The 18,379-nt window shown below is 42.2% G+C and overlaps 1 protein-coding gene across 3 annotated transcripts; it reads left to right on the top strand.

Annotated features, from left to right (window-relative positions):
- The first annotated feature begins 1,399 nt into the window (after nucleotides 1-1,399).
- Nucleotides 1,400-17,774, top strand: LOC143470307 (uncharacterized). Of its 3 annotated transcripts, none has more exons than XM_076968360.1 (24): nucleotides 1,400-1,584; nucleotides 2,152-2,275; nucleotides 2,553-2,661; nucleotides 4,235-4,307; nucleotides 4,386-4,536; nucleotides 5,172-5,292; nucleotides 5,375-5,496; nucleotides 6,925-7,178; nucleotides 7,451-7,511; nucleotides 7,779-7,872; nucleotides 7,969-8,012; nucleotides 11,905-12,128; nucleotides 13,036-13,193; nucleotides 13,265-13,567; nucleotides 13,660-13,749; nucleotides 13,890-13,980; nucleotides 14,176-14,228; nucleotides 14,333-14,427; nucleotides 14,529-14,562; nucleotides 14,678-14,825; nucleotides 14,962-15,186; nucleotides 15,743-15,877; nucleotides 16,143-16,277; nucleotides 16,455-17,774. In XM_076968360.1, exons 1-24 carry the CDS (start codon nucleotides 1,473-1,475, stop codon nucleotides 16,991-16,993), a joined length of 3,495 nt encoding a protein of 1,164 aa, XP_076824475.1. In that variant the 5' UTR covers nucleotides 1,400-1,472; the 3' UTR covers nucleotides 16,994-17,774. The 3 variants fall into 3 exon arrangements, with proteins under 3 accessions (XP_076824475.1, XP_076824474.1, XP_076824476.1); XM_076968359.1 differs by having other exon boundaries at nucleotides 1,401-1,584; nucleotides 14,173-14,228; XM_076968361.1 differs by lacking the exons at nucleotides 1,400-1,584; nucleotides 2,152-2,275; nucleotides 2,553-2,661 and adding an exon at nucleotides 3,264-4,076 and having other exon boundaries at nucleotides 14,173-14,228.
- Nucleotides 17,775-18,379: the final 605 nt, after the last annotated feature.

The raw sequence follows: 18,379 nt of genomic DNA, 5'->3' as shown, positions 1-18,379 counted from the left end.
TAGAATTCGAGGCGAAATGAAGATATTGATTCGAGCTATTGCTGTCAATGTCGGATTAATAATAATCGAAGCAGCACCGTGCAGAGTCTCTTCAAGTGCAAGGTTGCCCGCGTTAAAAGGAATATTTATTAGACAAAGAAGACGATTCGGGATTCGCGCGTTTTGACTCTATTTGCGCTTTACATGAACCTTCCGGTAGATTTAATTAATTGACTGATTGTGTCCCAAAATATTGTCAGTTAAAAGCGTCCGATCACGGCGGCCCGCAAGTCTTGCGTCTGAGTTACTTCTTTGATTACGTTCCAGGTGTTGAACTGATGAAATATTGGACGATTTCCGGTGACGTCAATATTAAGAATCGATCTTCGGTGAACTTTTGTGATATTTTTGTTGAAGTTTTTACCTGGAATTTATTTTTGTCTTGTTGGCAAAGTACTCCCTTCCATGGAGACATTTAAAATATTTGATGTCAAGTCAATAAATGGCAATCATTAGTCATATCATTATCACCGCTTTTCAGCCATACTGTTTTCCCTCATTTCAAACGACTCATAGTGGCGTCATGGCGAAAGCGGCGGGGCACCGATTGTGTGTAGATCACGTGACGTATTAAGTGATAATGCTAGAGATGAGAATTTATTGATGAAATTATTTTTAACTTGGTCGATGCATTTATGAGCATTTGCTTCCTTGTTCGATGCTGAATTAGATTGTTCCTTTCTGTCTTCGTTTGTTATATTTATTGCGCATTAATAGCTTATTGTTGATGATGTTATTAATAGTTTATTGTTAACCAGTGACTAGTTTACGAAAATGAAACGGAGACTGTTTAAATGAAACCGAAAATTGAAGTTCTAAAAGTAAATGGAAGCATCTTTGTTGTGTCTCTCTTTTGATTATTGTAAGTTTTTAATTGGTTTAAAATTTAAAGGGATACTTTGATTAAAGTCTCACTTTGACGTTAAAAGATGATTCCTGGCACTTCAAGTTTTACCTTAATCAAAGCAATCTAATTAATTAATTGATCTGTCACAAAGCGGAAGCAATCACTCATTAGCGCCATTGTGCGGCATTGTTACAAAGTAGTAATCGTAGATAGTTGTCGCTCTCTCTGTGTTTAGTGCTTGTTATCATCATGCGTAAATGTCCCTGTCTTGCCTTGTGTCAACTCAGATGCATTTACTGCGATTGTGGAAACGCGTTTTTGAATCAACAACAGAATAACCACAAACAATAACAACTCCAAAATATGATTTTAATCTTACTGCTGTGTACGATTTTATGTTGTCTATGGAATTGGCATGGGTCAGGTGATCCCATGCTTTTCTCTCCAAGCTGTTTTTTTTAAGTAGATTTTTTAACCCAGCAACCGTTGTTTCAATTTATCATTCATTTAAACAGCTGGTGTTGAAACAAATAACAAAGGTGGAAGTTGGTAATTCTTGAAATTTAATTTCTGAAAATATGAAGCTATGAAGTTTCTTCCGACTAAGTTGAACTACTCGGCGAAGATGAGTTCTAGTCCTGACTATTTCAAAAACTTTAACAACATTCCTGGAACCAAAGCGAAAAAAGTTTCACCTGGTTAGTATGTGGTCATTTTATATGATGTTTATGTGATGCATGCTTCTACTTCCGACACAGATCTTCCTCACTTTTCTCGATTTATATGATGTTTATGTGCATGTTCTTTCCTCAATTGATATCCGAGGTGGGCAAAGTACTAAACAATAACCAGTTTATTTCAAAGACATTGTCTTAGTCATAATTGGTGCATTGTTTAGTTCATTGCAATGCGCTAAATTTCTGTTCAATTTCTTGAAGTTGTCATTGATATTATGAAAGCGACAATGTGTTGAATGAGGTTTTGTAATCGATTCAAAAGAAATCTTTCTAACCAGCAATGAAAGTGATGTGACTACACCAGACATTCATCGATTTAAATAGAGTTTTGTTTTCTTTCTGCAACAAGGAAGCGAAAGTGACGTAACAATCGTCACAATAACCTCATGTATTCAACAGCAATAGACATCTCATACACAATGCGTTATTTTCATCAAGTAGCTTTCTTCAAAATCAACTCCGTTCTTTCTATGTTTGCTATAAAGTGTTTATATTTCACGTCACAATGCTCATAATCGCATGTTCTAGAACTGGAAGAAGTCGGAGGGATCAGAACAACTGCGTCATCTTTGTTCGAGTCGATGCTGACGTGCCCCTACTGCGACCGCGGATACAAGAGGATGGCATCCTTGAAGGAACACATAAAATACAGGTAGCATTATGACGTGTTGTGACGTCAACGGGACATATTTGTTGCTCAATCATCTCGCTCGTAGTAATCTAATGTGCATTCGTGTGTCGGATGGAGTTGTAGAAAGATAGACTAGTACACTGCGCGAGATGGACTGTGCTTTGCATTAAATTACAGCTTTGTAATTGCTTGGCTGTGCTATCACGTGACTTTAGTTTTCATTTCACGCAATAATCGTGATATGAACGGGCACTTCCTTAGAATATTTCACTTCCTGTATTTGGTTCCCACACTGCAGGCATGAGAAGAAGGAGGACAACCACTCGTGCCCGGTGTGCAGGTACACGTTCGCTTACAAGAGCCAGTTGGACCGGCACATGACGACCCACAACCCGGGCAGAAACAAGGTCAGTCGTCGAATTTCTTTTACTTTTTATCGCTGCAAATGCAACTTTTGCGCGTTCTTCTGCACTCACTCGCCCATATACGCGGTGAGTTGGCTTCGACAAAACGACAATGAGAAGTGTTCAGTGAGGCTCGAATGCAGGAATACTTTGAAAATAAAAGCACCACACGTCATGCGCATAACGTGAACTGCTGAAATTGTAATTGTCATTGAGTTTATGACGACACAATGCCTGCGATATAATAACAGAAATTTCGTCATCGCGTCATTAGTCCAACTTTTCTAACACGTGATCACCAGCTGTCGCGGTGATGCATTATGATGTCACCTGGGAATTGTGCGCATGCGCCAACTTGCCTCCCCTCAATGATAGAGTCGATGCGGCAAAGACCAACATGTGTTGGACTTTTATTTCCAACCCATCACAACTTCACCTTCGTAGTAACTTGGCGAGAATCGTGAACGCGTGGAAGCTCAATTGCTGAATACCTCATCCTGTCTGCCCAGTTAATGCCGATAAAAATAATTTGCTGATTCTGAAACATTTCCTTCCTTTTTAACTCGTCATAAATAAACGCGCGATGAAGGGGCAGGTTTGATCGCGGCCTGCAACGATGATGACGTCATCCTCGACTTCCCTCATCACCGCTCTCCAGGGATCCGCCTCCGTCAATATAAACTCGGCGCAGTCGTCGTTCCTTCTTCAGTTCGCATGAGTTTTAGATTGTTGTGGCCATCAGCACGTTCTTCATTGAGTTGCCATTTCGCTTTTTAACCTTTTTGCGTCATAATACATCAAAAGCGTCATTACTGATAGGTTAGTTAGGTTGTCTACTAAAAGTTATCACGAGAAATAATTCGTAAAAGTTTTGTTCAAGCTGCAAGTTTTATTAAAGTCAATCATAAGAATTTAAAGTAGAAACGAAAATGATGTTGCATTGAACCTGGTCATAACTTTTCGCGTCATACCGGTGCCAGGTGGTCAGCTTTGACTCAAATTTCGCTCATTTCATTAAAAATTCAAGTCACCGTTTTAACCGTCCGCCCCCATATTCAACCGACATTCGCTTAAACATCACCGGTCCATCGCGTTTGCTTGTGTCGTATCAAGTTGTCTGTACGTTGGCGTTCATGAGTCACGGCCACATAAGTTGAGCGAAAGTTATCCCAAAGCTGAGTTGTGTTCATTGCACGGTTTGATAACGGTCTAATTTGCTCTAAAATCTTCTCTTTGCAACTTTGTTTCTGTTTTATCGACTCTTTTCTATTTTCTTTACTTTTGCGCTCGCTTTTTCTACGTTTTTGTTTGTTGTTTATTTCGATTGTTTCCGCACAATGCCCGTCTCCACTGAATGTTTTTTCGGTTCTTTTCGTTGGAGCAGAAAGAACAAAGTGCTGAGATTTTACCTGAGGGAGGTCAGCTCGTGCTTTATCTCGTTCAATCTAATTTATAACTTGAGATATTTGGCGAGATATGAAATGTTCGGGCGTCAACATGTTTTCCGACATGCTGCCACCTTTGGCCGGGAAATGCTTAGCTCGCAAAACATGAGCATTTTCACGTTTGTGCGCAGATATGCAAAGTCTGCGGAAAGGCGTTCATCAACATCTACAGACTGCAGCGCCACATGCTCACTCACAACGGAGGTAAACTTGATCTTTGCGGTTGTCAGGTTGATTATGTCAAGGACAAGGTTTGACAAACTTTTTTCCTCTCTTGTGCAGGGAGCAGGAAATTTGCGTGCGAGGTGTGCGGGAAGGCGTTCAAGTACAAGCATCATTTGAAGGAGCACAATCGCATCCACAGCGGCGAGAAACCGTACGAGTGCCCCAACCCGCGATGCAACAAACGTTTTTCTCACTCCGGCTCGTACAGGTGACAAGATTTAATGAGATTTCTAGTTTGTCGCCGTCGAAGCTTCAGTGAAGTCATAAGCAGTGAAGTCGCGCTCAGGTGCTCGAAGGTAGCCGCCGGGTTTATCGCTCAACAAGGAAATTACTTTTCAGCGAGGCCAGAGCAGGCCAGGTCTTTGACTCCCCTGCGTGGAACAATGGTCAGGCGAGCTACGTTGTTTCCTGTTTTCTCGCTTTAAACCGAGAATATGGTTCCAGGTGCGATGTAGAGTAGCTGACACGTGGTATGGGCAGGACATGTACAACCTTCCTCGTACTTACAACGTTAGCTCAGTGTTAGGTAAATTCAATCTGAGCATGTTAAGTAGTTGTTAATTGTTGATTCAAGTTCAGCTCAGTGAATTGTGAAATCAACTCGATGTTATTAGATATAGGGATATAACGAGTATTTTGAACCAGGTTAGAATTCAGTTTAAGACCAGCTTCGATATAGAGAAAGGCACAGAAGTAAAAACGAGGTGATCATGTCAGGTATATGCTGCGCGCAAAAGTTTGTGTTCTCTGTGGAAATAATTTCCTGAACGCCACCGCGCTGGTGGTGCTCGTGTAGTTGTTCTTATGTTTCCATCTCTTAGCATTGCTCCTTGCAATTCACAGTTCACATATAAGCAGCAAGAAATGCATCGAAAATACAAAATGCTCGGCCGAGCTGAAGACGCCGAACAATGACTCGAAGCTGTTCCCACGAGACGACTTGACCCAGTATCAAAGCTGCGAAGTGAGCAAATATTTTTCGAAATTATAACTTAATTGTAAGCCAGTCCACAATTTAACCTTCTTTTACTTTGGCATTTTTCCAGCACAAGGCGGCATCGATGCCAGCCGCTGAGAAGTTGGACATCACGGAGAGGGAAGCCAAGGATTTGACTTTGACCTCAGCCAGGAAAGGTCACGGATTGGAGGCGATGTTATCAATGTCAAGGTAAGTGGGATCTAAGTCTGTGTGAAGTCGCCACCATCCGCACGACATAGGTCTGTTACTGTTGTGGACAATGGGGTTGGTGCGCAAGTAGGGTCGCCAGATATCGCTGCACGTTTTGTAAAATCAGAAGCAGATGTTCCACCTGTTTCCTCTCATCATTTTCTTGCATCTCTTGATTGATAGCATTCATGTTTCTTCTTCCTGCAATCTTGCTTCGTGTTGACTTGTTCGTTTTGAAAATTTCGGGGCGAAAATTTGAATATTTAAGATCGGAACTTTCCGAGAATCTTGGTCACAATTAATCAGGCCATTGTTGAAAGTTTGTTGTCAATTTTTCGACACGGTAAATATTTAAATTTCAATGCTCATTGGTTTCGTTCTAATTTCAATGGAGAAGCGCTTGCATTCATGCTTCGCTGTCCATTGTTCGAGGGCTGCTGGCCCATCACATTGTCTCTACCTGAGCGATGGATTTATAACGGTCGTTTTAAATCTGCCCGTACACTTCCACTTTCAGCGCTCGTCGATAGAAAATGCTCGGTATACTTTATTCGGGCGGTCTACGTTCTTATTAACACCGTGGATATTAGCATATGTTTTGAGAAGGTAGGTTTGTGTGAAACCGTTTATCAATGACAGGGCAGGAAATTCTCCTTCCTGCCGCGTACCGGTGAGGTGCAGCCCGCAGTTGACAGATGTTTGGTCGAGGTGGCGGCAGAAGCGGCTTCTAGCTGCAAGTTTATTTGAAATAGTTTTTTCGAGAAATCTGGGTTGAACCTGCGGCGAAGGTCGGTCGTATCTACACTGCCAGGTTCGCTTCGTCAGACCAAAATATCGACGCGTCCAAACGCGATTCAAACTTTCGATCGTAAATTGTAGAATTTCTTTTCTATCAGCGCAAAGCTTGTCAAGTGCAATGTTATTGTTTCTCAGCCAAAACGCTCCCGCAAGCGATGATGACGTAACCGCGAGCAGATATTGTCAGGGCGGAAGATATTTGCTATAGTGACGTCATGCGGCGCTTTGTGTTTCAACAGAAGTTGTTTTCACTTGTTTGTGACGAAATCAAAACGTAGCGAATTAAAAACAAATAAATTTGCCTTTGAATCGGCGCATAGTGACGTGATAATCCAACATCGAAATTTCGATACGTTTACGTTGTGAGCCTTGTGGCTGCGAAAGACAGTCAACCGCGTACGGCAGGAAACGTTTTTGCTCAGGTGGGTGTTAGGTTACTTGCTACAGGACAGATGACGCGCGAAGCCTTCGCGTGTTTCGCTCAGATCTATTCATTGATCATTTGAGGCCGCTTGCTCTTTATTTTTTTGAGCTAAAATGACTGACTTTTTATCGACCAGGATATTGAGTTAACTTGGTCTTCTTGCGATTAAACCAACTTCAAACCGGGACGATAAATTTGTCTTGTAGGTCCAACAACACAGATTCTAAGCGGAGAATTGCTCAGCAGCAAGTGTCCAAGGACCATGAGATGGAGGAATCTAAGGAAAGGTGGATTTTTTTGGAAAGCTCCAGAGAGAATGTTCGAGAATTAGTCGAAGGTCCGGGAATGAAAGAACAAAATGATTCAAACCAAGAGGAAGCGATTGAAGATGACTCAGAGATGACTCTGCACGGACTCTCCAAACCTGACCGTCACCTTGCCCAGTCTTCTATTAAACGAGGTGATTTGCATAACCGCAAGTTGGCGCTGAGTGATTTGCATAAGCTTTGGCTCCTAACACACCCGACACTATGGAAATAGGCAGGCACAATGATCTGAAGCTATCAATGTAGCTTATTTTCATCCGCTTCCGAGGGTATAACGCCACATTGCATTGAAACTGCGACAATAGAGTCGCGATAATTCGCCAGCCTGACACTCGTGCGTGTAAGCTGGTTTGTTTGGTCACATTCTTTGCAATGACTAACTTTGTCGTATGTTTGTTAATTGCAGAATTTAGCCGCAAAATAACAGACCCAGCGCCAAAACCAACCGACCGTGGAGACATGCGAAGGTGACGTAGATACTTTAACGACCATTTTAATCTTTTGTAATTTACTTATGACGTCACTTGTCTTAATGATGTTATGAATTAGTTTAATTAAATTTTTGTTGCTATGACTACGTGGTCTGCAAACGTCACAAGGTTTAAATGTCAATCATCATGTCAGTCATCGCATCCTGTAGCGATGCCAGGTGGATGCAACGCGCTCTCGATCTGTGAACTAAGTCCCAGGTAGATTTTAACTAAAAATCTAACATCCGTGCGTGTCGTTCGCAGGTCATCCGCGCAAATTTTGACCAATCAGCAGCCCAGCTTCGGTCATAGGACGCAAGTACGCCACTTAACGGACGAATATTTTCTTCGAGGCCAGGTACAGTATTTCGTTTTATTTTAGTAGAAGTTTAAGTTGACGCATCATTTAAAAGATGTCATTATTACATCATGCTGACGTCTGTTTTGTTAACAGACTTCGGGGCAAGACGGGGAGTTCCCAGAGAAGCCGGTTCCAAGGTAAGTTCAAGTTTCAATTTGTTCGATATCGCGCCTCAACGTCAACAACAAACTTGAACGAACTTGATTTCTTTGCACCTGACATTGACTTCGGTGTTTAGTTTCGCGGTTGCCGACATTTTGTGTAACCTGGTCGAGCTTGCAGCAAATTAAATTGAGTTTGAGAAGTTTAACTCTGGTCAACGCGGAACCGGGTCATCGACATGGTCACCTGCATGAGGGAGTCATCGACCGCTTTGACCTCGCTCTAGATCGAGTTAATTATTGAACGTGAAAGAACGACTTTTCATTTGCGAATTCTTTTTCCTTGCGATGGCGAATAGTCTCGAATTGTCGAGTTGACTTTTACGATGAGCGATGACGAGTTTGTGCCGCGATGCGAAGCCATTTGAGGTCGGCTTTCGAATTTGTGCCGCTGAATTCCTTGCAATGTCCCCCCTATTAGGTGCGGCATCTCTTCATGGATATCCACCGCCGCAGCGGGGAGGGATGCCATAAAGCGACGGGCGGCGATAGGTTGATACGCAATTAGGGTCTTATGCGAACGTTCGTCGTGGGAATCCATGCTCGGTGTCTTTCCTCTCTCGCGATTCGTCTCGCTTCCATCAAACAAAGGAATCGCGACCTGGTTGCTAGATTGAAAGAAGGAAGCTTCGATCGCGCGAAGGTGGATCATCTCATATCGGCCCTTGATGGTTCGTTTATGATGTCACAGTTACCTCAGCTGCGTGTCATATGAAATAAGCGAATTGGTTTCCTTTTTAATAAGCGCAATGCGGATGGCATTAACGACATGATATGGGTTATGGTATATCTCGCCCAGCGCCATGCTATTCTGTGCAAGGAAATGTTTCGGATCACTTCATAGTGACGTAATAAAGCGGAGATTATAAAATCGCGCACTCACGCGTACCCAGAACAAACCGAGCGTGAATAAACTTCTTATCAAATTAGCGCCATGTTGTTATGCATGATGCAGGTTGTAAACCAAAACAAACTTCGCCAATTGTGACGCAACACTGTCAATATTAACAACGATGACGTCACATGTAGGTTAGATAAATGCGTAACAGGCGGTAATTATTTGTGGCAACCGAAATTAATATTCTTATCATCGTGTTAAAGGGCGCCAGTGCACAAAGCACCCAGTGGTTCGCGATTGAGTTGATCGCGGTTGTACAGTATCAGGCTCATAGTCCATGGCTCATGTGGTTCCTATATTCCCGGAAGTCACCTTACAATGGCGGCCGAGTCAACCGGTGGTCACAGCCGCCATATTTCATGTCGATCTGGAAGTTTAAGTTTTATTCTCTGTTGTCTGCCAGCTGTCACCTTTTGCGTCCATTCAGGCAAATTTTATTTATTTTGTTGATGGTTTAACCCAGTTCAACCGGCAAGGTCGCATTCTGGTTCATTCATGGACACTTGGGCTTTCATCGTTGAGCTGATCGTTTGCTCCGTCCTTTGTGTTATTTATGCTTATTGACGTCACAATCGAGGCTTTGTTTGTCTCCTTTTAAAATAGGTTCGAGGTAAAACTAAAACAACTGATTTTTATTTGAAAGAATTTTCAATATTGCCTCAGACTCGGTTTTAATTTGCACCGAAGTTTGATTGATGTCGATGTTTGCCCAAGTTCCTCTCAGGCCAGATGCGAGGTCGTGTTGCTTGCTTGTATAAATACACATTCGCAGCAGGGATGGTTCTGTGGGTTTTGTCTTCCTTGCATGAAGCGGGTCATGGAATCGGATCATGAACCTGCGGACCCTTTGTCCTCAACATTTTCTTTATTGCATCCTGAATTTTGAGACACAATTTCTTTCAAGTCTTTATTCGTTTAACGATTGTGATGTAATAAACCTGCCTTGTGTGCAGGGAGGAGAAATTTTCTCTTTCGTTCTTTTTTCTTTCTCTCTTCTTTTTCTTTCTTTTTCCTCGCAATCTTACATCGAGGTGCGATTATGTTGAGTCTGTTGCGTCACAGTAGCACAGGCAGGTAAGATGAGGTCAACATTGATCAGGATCGCTTTGTGACGTCAGGTAAGTGCAGATGTGGACCAGCTGGAAAGTTTGATGGGTGCGAAGTAATTCCGCGAAAGTCGCCAGAAATGTCATGATTTTATTAAAAACCGTCTGTTTTTGAGCAAAATGTTTCACCCGGCTGATGAGTTCTTGGCATTTTTGCCTAAAATGTCGCTTCCAGTGTCGATGTAATTTTGCAAAATTCGAAATTCTAGGAAGCGGTGACAACCGTGTTCGAATCTTTTCTAAAATAACAACAGTCGCCACGATCCTAGAATGACACAGCTATTCCATAATCAAATTGAACGTGATTAGGTTAATTGGAATTAAGTAATTTTACGTGGCACGCCTCACACAGCACATATCCGCGCACAAACTAACCTTATTAAGTCACAATGCAGCCTGACGTGATAAAGGAATGAGCCCAGCGCAGATAATAGTGTCTCGGCCTTCTGCATATTGTGGACATTTTTCAAAAAAAGTTAAATTTAGAAAAACGTATTTATGAGGATTTTCGACCCTCCCCCTTGCAGGGAGTAGCGGGGAAGTGAAATCATGATGTTTATTTCTGTGCAGTCGCTAATTTCGGCCACTTCGCTACTTTAGGTAATTAAATCCTCCCATCAGCTTTCTTGTTTTCAAAACTCGCTTTCTGTCCTAACGACACGCCATGAAACACCTTTGTAACAACTAGCGCCAATCATTTAACCGGAATTCAATAATTAACTTGCGCAAAACTGTCGCGCGATTAATAAAATCTTCACGTGTATGACATCATAATACGGACATGATGACGTCACGCGGTATGCCGTGCAACGAATAGTGGACTAAAAGCTTGCTGGAAATTTTTTAATGGCGTCCTGCGCGTGATTGATCTTATTTGCATCGAAGACTTCTCTATGAACAGCGTCAGGGCACGAGGGTTTGTGCTGGGCACACCGGGCACCAATCACCAGTCGTCCTGGGCCGATTTGAGCTTGGCACTTGAAGTTGGTTTTTGTAGCGCCTTGTGCCGACTTGCTACGGTCAGTTTGAGGCGAAATTTGAGGTTTTTTCGGAATAAATAAAAATGAATGCGAAAGGAAATCGAGACTAAATTGGTGAAATGGTCACGTCACGATTCTCAGCCGCACGAACACGTTATTACGTCATGTCTGGTCCTATAGTGACTACCTGGTCTGACCCGCACCTTCTTGTACCTGGCCTGTCTGTACCTTGTTGTAAACGTGTCGTGCCTCCATCGTGTTCGCTCGTTGCATTTCACAGAAAGCGGGACTTTCCACATCTATGCATATCGCTGTTCGAGCATGCCACCGAAGTGCTGACGTCATAATGTCCAGCTTAGACCTGTCTTATGGCGTGAAAGTTGTGACCAGTTACGAGTAGGCGGGGTCCAGTACACAGCGAATTAAATCCGGTCAGTTGTTGAACAAAAAATTGATTTTCTGAGAAAAATCGCACAAGTTTTTAATCTTAGAACTTCAGAGCAGATTAGATAATTGTTTTATTTAGAACTTTCATGTTTTGCCACTTTCAATCTTCCGCGCAAGTGAGTCGGTGTTGGGGAGGTTATGAGGTTTGGCCGCCGGAGATATTTCCACTCATATTTGTGCTCGGAGGTTGACATAAGTTGGACATTTTATTGCAAGTTTATTTGCGCCTGGAATAAAAAAACGCGCAAGATTTAGAGCAAAGCTTCGTCTTAAAATCGAAAATTTAATGAGTTGACATCCGATTGGGAAAAAGTCGGTTTTTCTTTCGTTTTTTTTTCATATACAGTTTGTTTATGAAAGGTTCTGAAGTTTGATTAAATTCTTTTTTATTTGACTTGATGCGAATTGTCCCAAATTAAGGGGAATATTTTGTTTAGATTTTTGAAGAAAGCAACCTCAGATATAAATTCGTGTTATCAAGTCAACTATCTCATGGACCCGGGGAAGAGTTTGAAAGAAGAACCAGGTTTTGAGAAGAAAATCCCTGCTTCTAAATCCGCCGTTGAAAGCCGTAGAATGACACAAGAGAGTTTTATTTCCCGACAAAAGATGAAAACATTTTTGCCCAAAGACAACAGCTCGAGGAAAAACGAAAATCCAGGTAAATAAAATTCTTTTGCGCGACCCCTGCAATTATCGCCACTTTCGGTAAATTTCGGTTTTATTTCTTTTACTCTATTTCATAGGAAAGTGTAGGTTGCCTGTAATGACGTCATGTTACACAATGTGATGTGTTGATATGTTGTGTCTATGTAAGCCCAATCTATATTTTATCCGAGCGAATAAAAGAATTCTTAAAACGTTCAATTTTTTCTTCAAAATTAAAAAAAATGTTTTCAACTGCACCAAATTATTTCCAGGAATTCGGCAAATTTCCCGTCGACCAAAAGTTGAATGGATTCCACACGATTTATGAGTAGCTCAGGTCTCGCGTGTTCGTGCCACGCGATAATACGCGCTCAAATAAGCTCATGCGCTGCTATGTTCTTAGTTATTCCACGATTTGCGTGAGAATGTCCTCCCAGGAATCTCGCCCAGGTTTCTGCTTAAAAAGAAATTCTGTTTTTCGAGAAATCTTTCAACAGCTTTCGAAGTTACACGTTTTGATACTTTATTACGTCACAATAAAATAGAAACTAGGTCGTTGGACAAAGAACTGTCGGTCACGTGATTGAAAGAAATTAGAAGCTTGCGTAACAATTGTTTTTGGTCAGCAAGCTCATTGTGACGCAATAAACGTGATATGAAATTGCTCTTGGCATCATTTTAATGAAACGTGCGTTGGAAAGTTTAGTTGTTGAGTATCGCCGATGTGTTGAGATTATTGCTCGAGCGTGATTAGAATCAAACCTTTGACTCATCAAGGAGGTAAAAATAAAATGGCGGTGCTATGACTTCGATATTTTTATGAGTTTTTTTCGCGTTTCCTTCACTTCAAACCATTGAACGCTGTAGATCGATGTTTGCTTCAACCGATTTCTAACGTGAAAGGTTTTTTTGCACTTTAGAAAAGTCGAAGCCACCGCATTTGGATGAATCTGCGCTGGAGGGAGCGGCGAAGTTCGACGGTGCGGATGCAGCTAAAACCTACATCCTGGGTAATTACCTGAACAGCTTGTGCGGCTCCGCAGCATCAACCGCGCAAAACAAGGAGGAAGCGAGGAAGGTTGGTTCCGTTGCTCAGATATTGCTCTCATTGCTCAGTTCAACCCGGTCGACAATTTCTGCTTCTTGCAGTTTGCAACTTGGCCGAACCCTAACGACCAGACAACAAACTCACCCTCGAGCAATTTCAATATCAACAACCCTGCATTTCCCAAGCCGTTCGGTCATAAATGGGAACATTATGACACAACAATGAACTCGGCGCTCTTCAGCAATTCCAAGGACAGTTGGTCGAACACAAACAGCAACAACTCGGTGGCGCCATCTCCCTACAACATCTTCCTGCAGCAGCAAATCTTCCAAGCGGCTCTTGCCAATATGGCGTCTGGCCGGGTCCCTCCTTTGGCGGCGTCTAACTTCCTGCACTACCAGCAGGTGCCTATGACGCGGTGTTGTTCAAGAATTTAACTTGCCACTAGTTATTAAGGAACTCGTTTAATTGATCAATTCATATTTGTGACTTTCAGGCTCTCGCGCTCTCCCTAGCGGCCTCTAAATCTCTGCTGAACCAGAATCAACACTTGAGGTCACCAAATCAGGCTGAAGAGTTGCAAAATGTAAATAATGAATCGAGCAATGTAGGAGTTGAGACCGGCTTCGGGTTCTTATTGTTTCGCGCAACTTTTACTAAAATCTAGAAAATGGCGGCACAAAAATTATTAAATTTCTCGAACCATAGTAAAGTTGTTTTTTACAGGATATCGCAGACAATGCTGACTTAGAACAAGAGCAACCACTAGATCTGTCATCGAAGCACAAGCCGCCGATGGCCGACGTTGACGCATCAGGTACGCCGCTGATTTTTGTGATTTTCTCGATCTCATAAACGCTAACATTGCTTCATGCGAAATAATTGCTCGATCTCTGCGACTATTATTGCGTCATAATGGTAAACTTTTCCTCGCTTTAGACGTGATTGGGCGAAAAGCGCTTCTTGATCATAATCGTTTTGTTCATAATAAAATATTTTGTCGCCACAGCAGCCAGGGCACTGTCGAGACTTCAGCAATTATCTGCAGCCTACGTCATGCAGCAGGTGAGTGACGTCAAATGCTTTGTTATTTGTTTAAATAAAAGAATTTTAAAAATATTCTGAACAACCTTTAGGAAATGGTATTTCTATATTTTTTTTGCATCCAGCAAGACGCATGTCGACTCCCATCAGCGCCGTCGTCCAATTTCTTCTGCAACGAATTTCTACGCAATATCCATCCCGGTCCTTCCCACCCGTCCATGTAAGTCTGCCCCCTCACGATCTAACGTTTTAACTTTGTTTCGCAAACCGACCCTCTCCTGAAAAATTAAATTTTAAGAAGATTTTTGTTGTTTTTTAAAGATTACCGGATATGACGTATGCAAAACAACTTCAGGTGATTTAAATATTTCTAAAAGCGATTGTGATGGAATAATTTGTTATATTTTAATGTCGACGTCGTATTTCAGTTGAAGTAACATTTTAGTTTAAAATATTTTTAAAATTTCCAGAATTTCTTCACTTCTTCATCCATGTTGAATGAGGAAAGTGGAATTCTCTCGCCTCCTCTAACAGGGGGGAGCATACCCAACAAACCGGCCAGGAGAGGGCGCCCGAAGAAACGCTCATTTGGTGATTGCATTTCAAACGACAAGCCAAGTGCGTTTTAAGATTTAATTCGCTAGTTTTTGTTCCTAAAACCCGAAAATTATTTTTCACACATTTCATGTTTCAGAAACATGTGGTTTTTTGATTTTCAAATATTCCACTATTTTGCAATTTTTTTTAACCCCAGGTCACATAAAGTCAACCAAGCATATCCTTCATGACGCAATAACCAGCCGCAGGAGCTCCCCCTACTCCGAGAAAGACATTGGGCATTCTTTATTGCCGGAGCATTTCAACACGGAGCCTCCATCCAGGGTCATGGGGTCACCTGAACTTCCCCATAAATGCGACATCTGCGACAAATGTTTTCAAAAACAAAGCTCATTGACACGTCACAAATACGAACACACAGGTGGGTTGTAATAAATAAGCACAGAGCGCGGCAAAAAGCTGCATAAAGCGAAAAGATTTGAAATAGCTTTAACAAGCTGTGTGCGCAGTTGCACACAGGTTTACAACAGAATTGTAACGGTTGAACGCGTTGTTTGTTGTCCGGTTGTGTCAGACAACTAATCTCTGTGTAATCGGATGCACTTTGCAAAATATCGAAATTATGACAAAAGACAACACTTACGTCATAATGCTTTTTAAAGCTTCCGCAACATCACGCATAATTTTATATGTAAATTTTATGTCTTAGTTCCATACCTAAAGCTCTATTTATATTCGGCGACGCTTATTTCTCTTATATGGCCCTGCCGTGTTCTTCCAAGGAAACCTACTTAGAGTGAAGCCGTAATAGTGCTGATGACGTGGTTGATATAATTATGCAGGACACGGTTTTGAAGTTATTCGTGAATGGGCGCGAGATTGTATTGAGACGAGATTGTTTTCAAAGTTCTGTTATAACGAGATGTCGATGGTTTAACTGGATTCCACTAACTTTTGATTTTGTATTGATCATGCAGGCAAGCGGCCTCACCACTGCACCGAGTGTGGGAAGTCTTTCAAACACAAACACCACTTGATAGAGCACCAGAGGCTGCACACCGGTGAGAAGCCGTACGAGTGCGACAAGTGCGGAAAGAGGTTCTCCCATTCAGGTCAGAGGAAATTCCCGTCTCCATACTTCAATATAAGATCGATCACCAAATGTTTTAACGGAAACCCTCCTGGTTTAAACAATGAGTTCACTTCGAGACCTAGTATTATGACGTCATAAAATCTCGTATAAATGGGCGCGTTTTGCCATTTTAAATGGTTATTATAACATTCATTTCATCGAAGCGTCCTGTATAATCCCAACATCAACCGTTAACTTGGTCGTTGAACCCCAACAAGACATTTAACAATGATCTTGGTGTCCAGGATCCTATTCCCAGCACATGAACCACAGATACGCCTACTGCAAGCCCGAGGACGCCATCGTCCATGAGTTGCGTCAGCAGATGAGGAGATCTGATCCAAACTCTCCTGCGATCAGCTCGAAGCAGAGGAAGCGGAGTAAGTTGATTTTATTTTTAACTCCGCAACTGTTGACGTCACTAATGTTGTGATTATTCATTGAAAGAGAACTTTCAATTTGACGTCACTGCTTTAAATTGAGATTTCGTGGAAAGGAAACAAAATTTGAGATTCTGGTGGGAATTTGCTCTCTTCATCTTGACTTTTTTTTTTCAGAGAACGCCCGGTCCCCTGCCTCCCCCTCCTCCCCATATTTCCCAAATGGGGTGAAGTTGCCCCTATCTGATGGGGTCAATCCCTTCTCACCCCCCGCCCCCTTACCCTCCTTCATCGGGGGATTCTTTGGAAAGGATTTCATATCTCCAAAACGGGATTATTCTAACCCCGTGTTCCCGACAATGACGGGGCTGACTGGAGGTTCTGATGAGGAGCCGGCGTCAAAACGTCCAAAGGAATTCAAGAAGGAGGACGACAATGCTCTTAAGGACGATCCTCAACATCCTGTCGATGTTGGATCATCTTCCGAGAAGTGCAAGAGAGAACTCTTCCTGGAGCAGCAGAAAGATCCATGCAACATCCAGCAGCACCGGGATGACGCCTCCTACTCGTCGGACTCTCCATCCGGACTTTCATCCTCCCCTTCGCCACGCACTCCAACATCCCCATCTCTCGCTACAAGAGCGCCCTCCTCCGAGCATCAGATAAACCTAAAGGGGGCGCCAATGCTCCACATCGCAGTGCCCACTGCGGACTGATGGAGCGCAAAGATTCGTCGTAAACAGAATCTCATTTTATTTGGAACTGCCCTCGCGTGTGTGTTGCGCTTTCTGCTTATGTTTTGCTGTGTAAGAGCTGTAAGTGCCTATTGTAGGAACCTGTTATTGCTTTTTATACGAAGTGCGTTTTATGTGTAATTTAGCGTCAATATTTCGTGTGTTGCGGACATCACTTCTTCATTCTGTTGCGTCACGGAGCATGTTGCATTCTTCAAACACTGTATTTTCTACCAGCCTGTGTCATCGTGGATCCTTGTACTCATCATAATCGTCTTCACCACCTGATCGCTTCTTCATTATCTGCTTGCTGGGATTGTGTCAACCGCATGAACTTCTGTAAACAATTCTTCAAAGTTGTGGCGTGAAAACTTTCTTCATTAATTTTCTGAAGCTGCGGCCTTAAGACAGTGATTTTGCCTCTTTATCGCAAATCTTTTCCTGATTTAAAGTTTTTATGCGACTTTGTATAATTTCGACGTTTTATAAAACCCAACTTTTTCTACAAGTTTTCGACCATTCAAGTTGCAAATCGTGTTTATGCAGGATGCAAAGACCAAGAGAAAAACTTCCTTTTTGCAATAAGCCTCGGTATTTATTCGTTTTCGCTTCGTTGGTGAAGCGCAGTGATTGTTAAGAGAATGAAGCGCCTTGAAAATCAAGGAATGTGTAAAATGCAAATGTACAAATATAAGGGAACAGCTTTGTCGTCTTTATGCGTCGGTTTTTTGCGAATTAAAGCAGAGAAACATTTTTGTGACAACTCTTGTGATTTCTTGTTTTTATACTGAGTTAAAAAAGAAGGCTGAAGGAAAACTTGAACTTGGCCAGTGTCCTGGAAGCAAAATGTGACAGCCTACTTTCGTCCACTAGAAGCACCAGCGTGTTCCAATCATAGATGTCTTATGTATAAACTTCTATATATGTAAGATATCTATGGTTCCAACACGATATTGGTGCTAGAAATAAGCTCGATATGCAAATGAGTCGTCACGGATCCGGTGATCACAAGAAATGGAAATTTCCACCGAAACAACAACGACCCGTGGCATTTTAACAAAACTATTTCCAGATTACAAAGCTCGTTCAAATTACGTCACACAAATCGCTGGTATGTGTTCCTTTTTAAATCATCAATTGTTAATGCTTGGAAGGCAGCCTACACATATATATTAAATAGCCGTAGGTTGAACCGACTTGTGTGTCTGGATGGATTGTAGTCTGATTGTCTGGAGTTATAATTCATGGTCACGTGGTTATAGCTTGAGTCTTTCTGGCTTTATTCGATGAGTCTCGTATCTATCGGTCGTAATACCTTCCGCAGCCAGAATTCTGAAAGTACTAAACTTGCAATCAACTCGACAAGGT

Source organism: Clavelina lepadiformis, chromosome 9, assembly GCF_947623445.1.
Source record: "Clavelina lepadiformis chromosome 9, kaClaLepa1.1, whole genome shotgun sequence".
Lineage (NCBI taxonomy): Eukaryota > Metazoa > Chordata > Ascidiacea > Aplousobranchia > Clavelinidae > Clavelina > Clavelina lepadiformis.
This window is presented reverse-complemented; position numbering and strand designations above follow the sequence as displayed.

Bases quoted from the DNA above. Each gene is read 5' to 3' on its own strand.
- LOC143470307 (XM_076968359.1), top strand. From the start codon at position 1,473: ATGAAGTTTCTTCCGACTAAGTTGAACTACTCGGCGAAGATGAGTTCT. The intron at 8,013-11,904 runs GTAAGTTCAAGT...TATTTTGTTTAG, and splicing joins CCAGAGAAGCCGGTTCCAAG to ATTTTTGAAGAAAGCAACCT. The intron at 15,878-16,142 runs GTCAGAGGAAAT...CTTGGTGTCCAG, and splicing joins AAAGAGGTTCTCCCATTCAG to GATCCTATTCCCAGCACATG.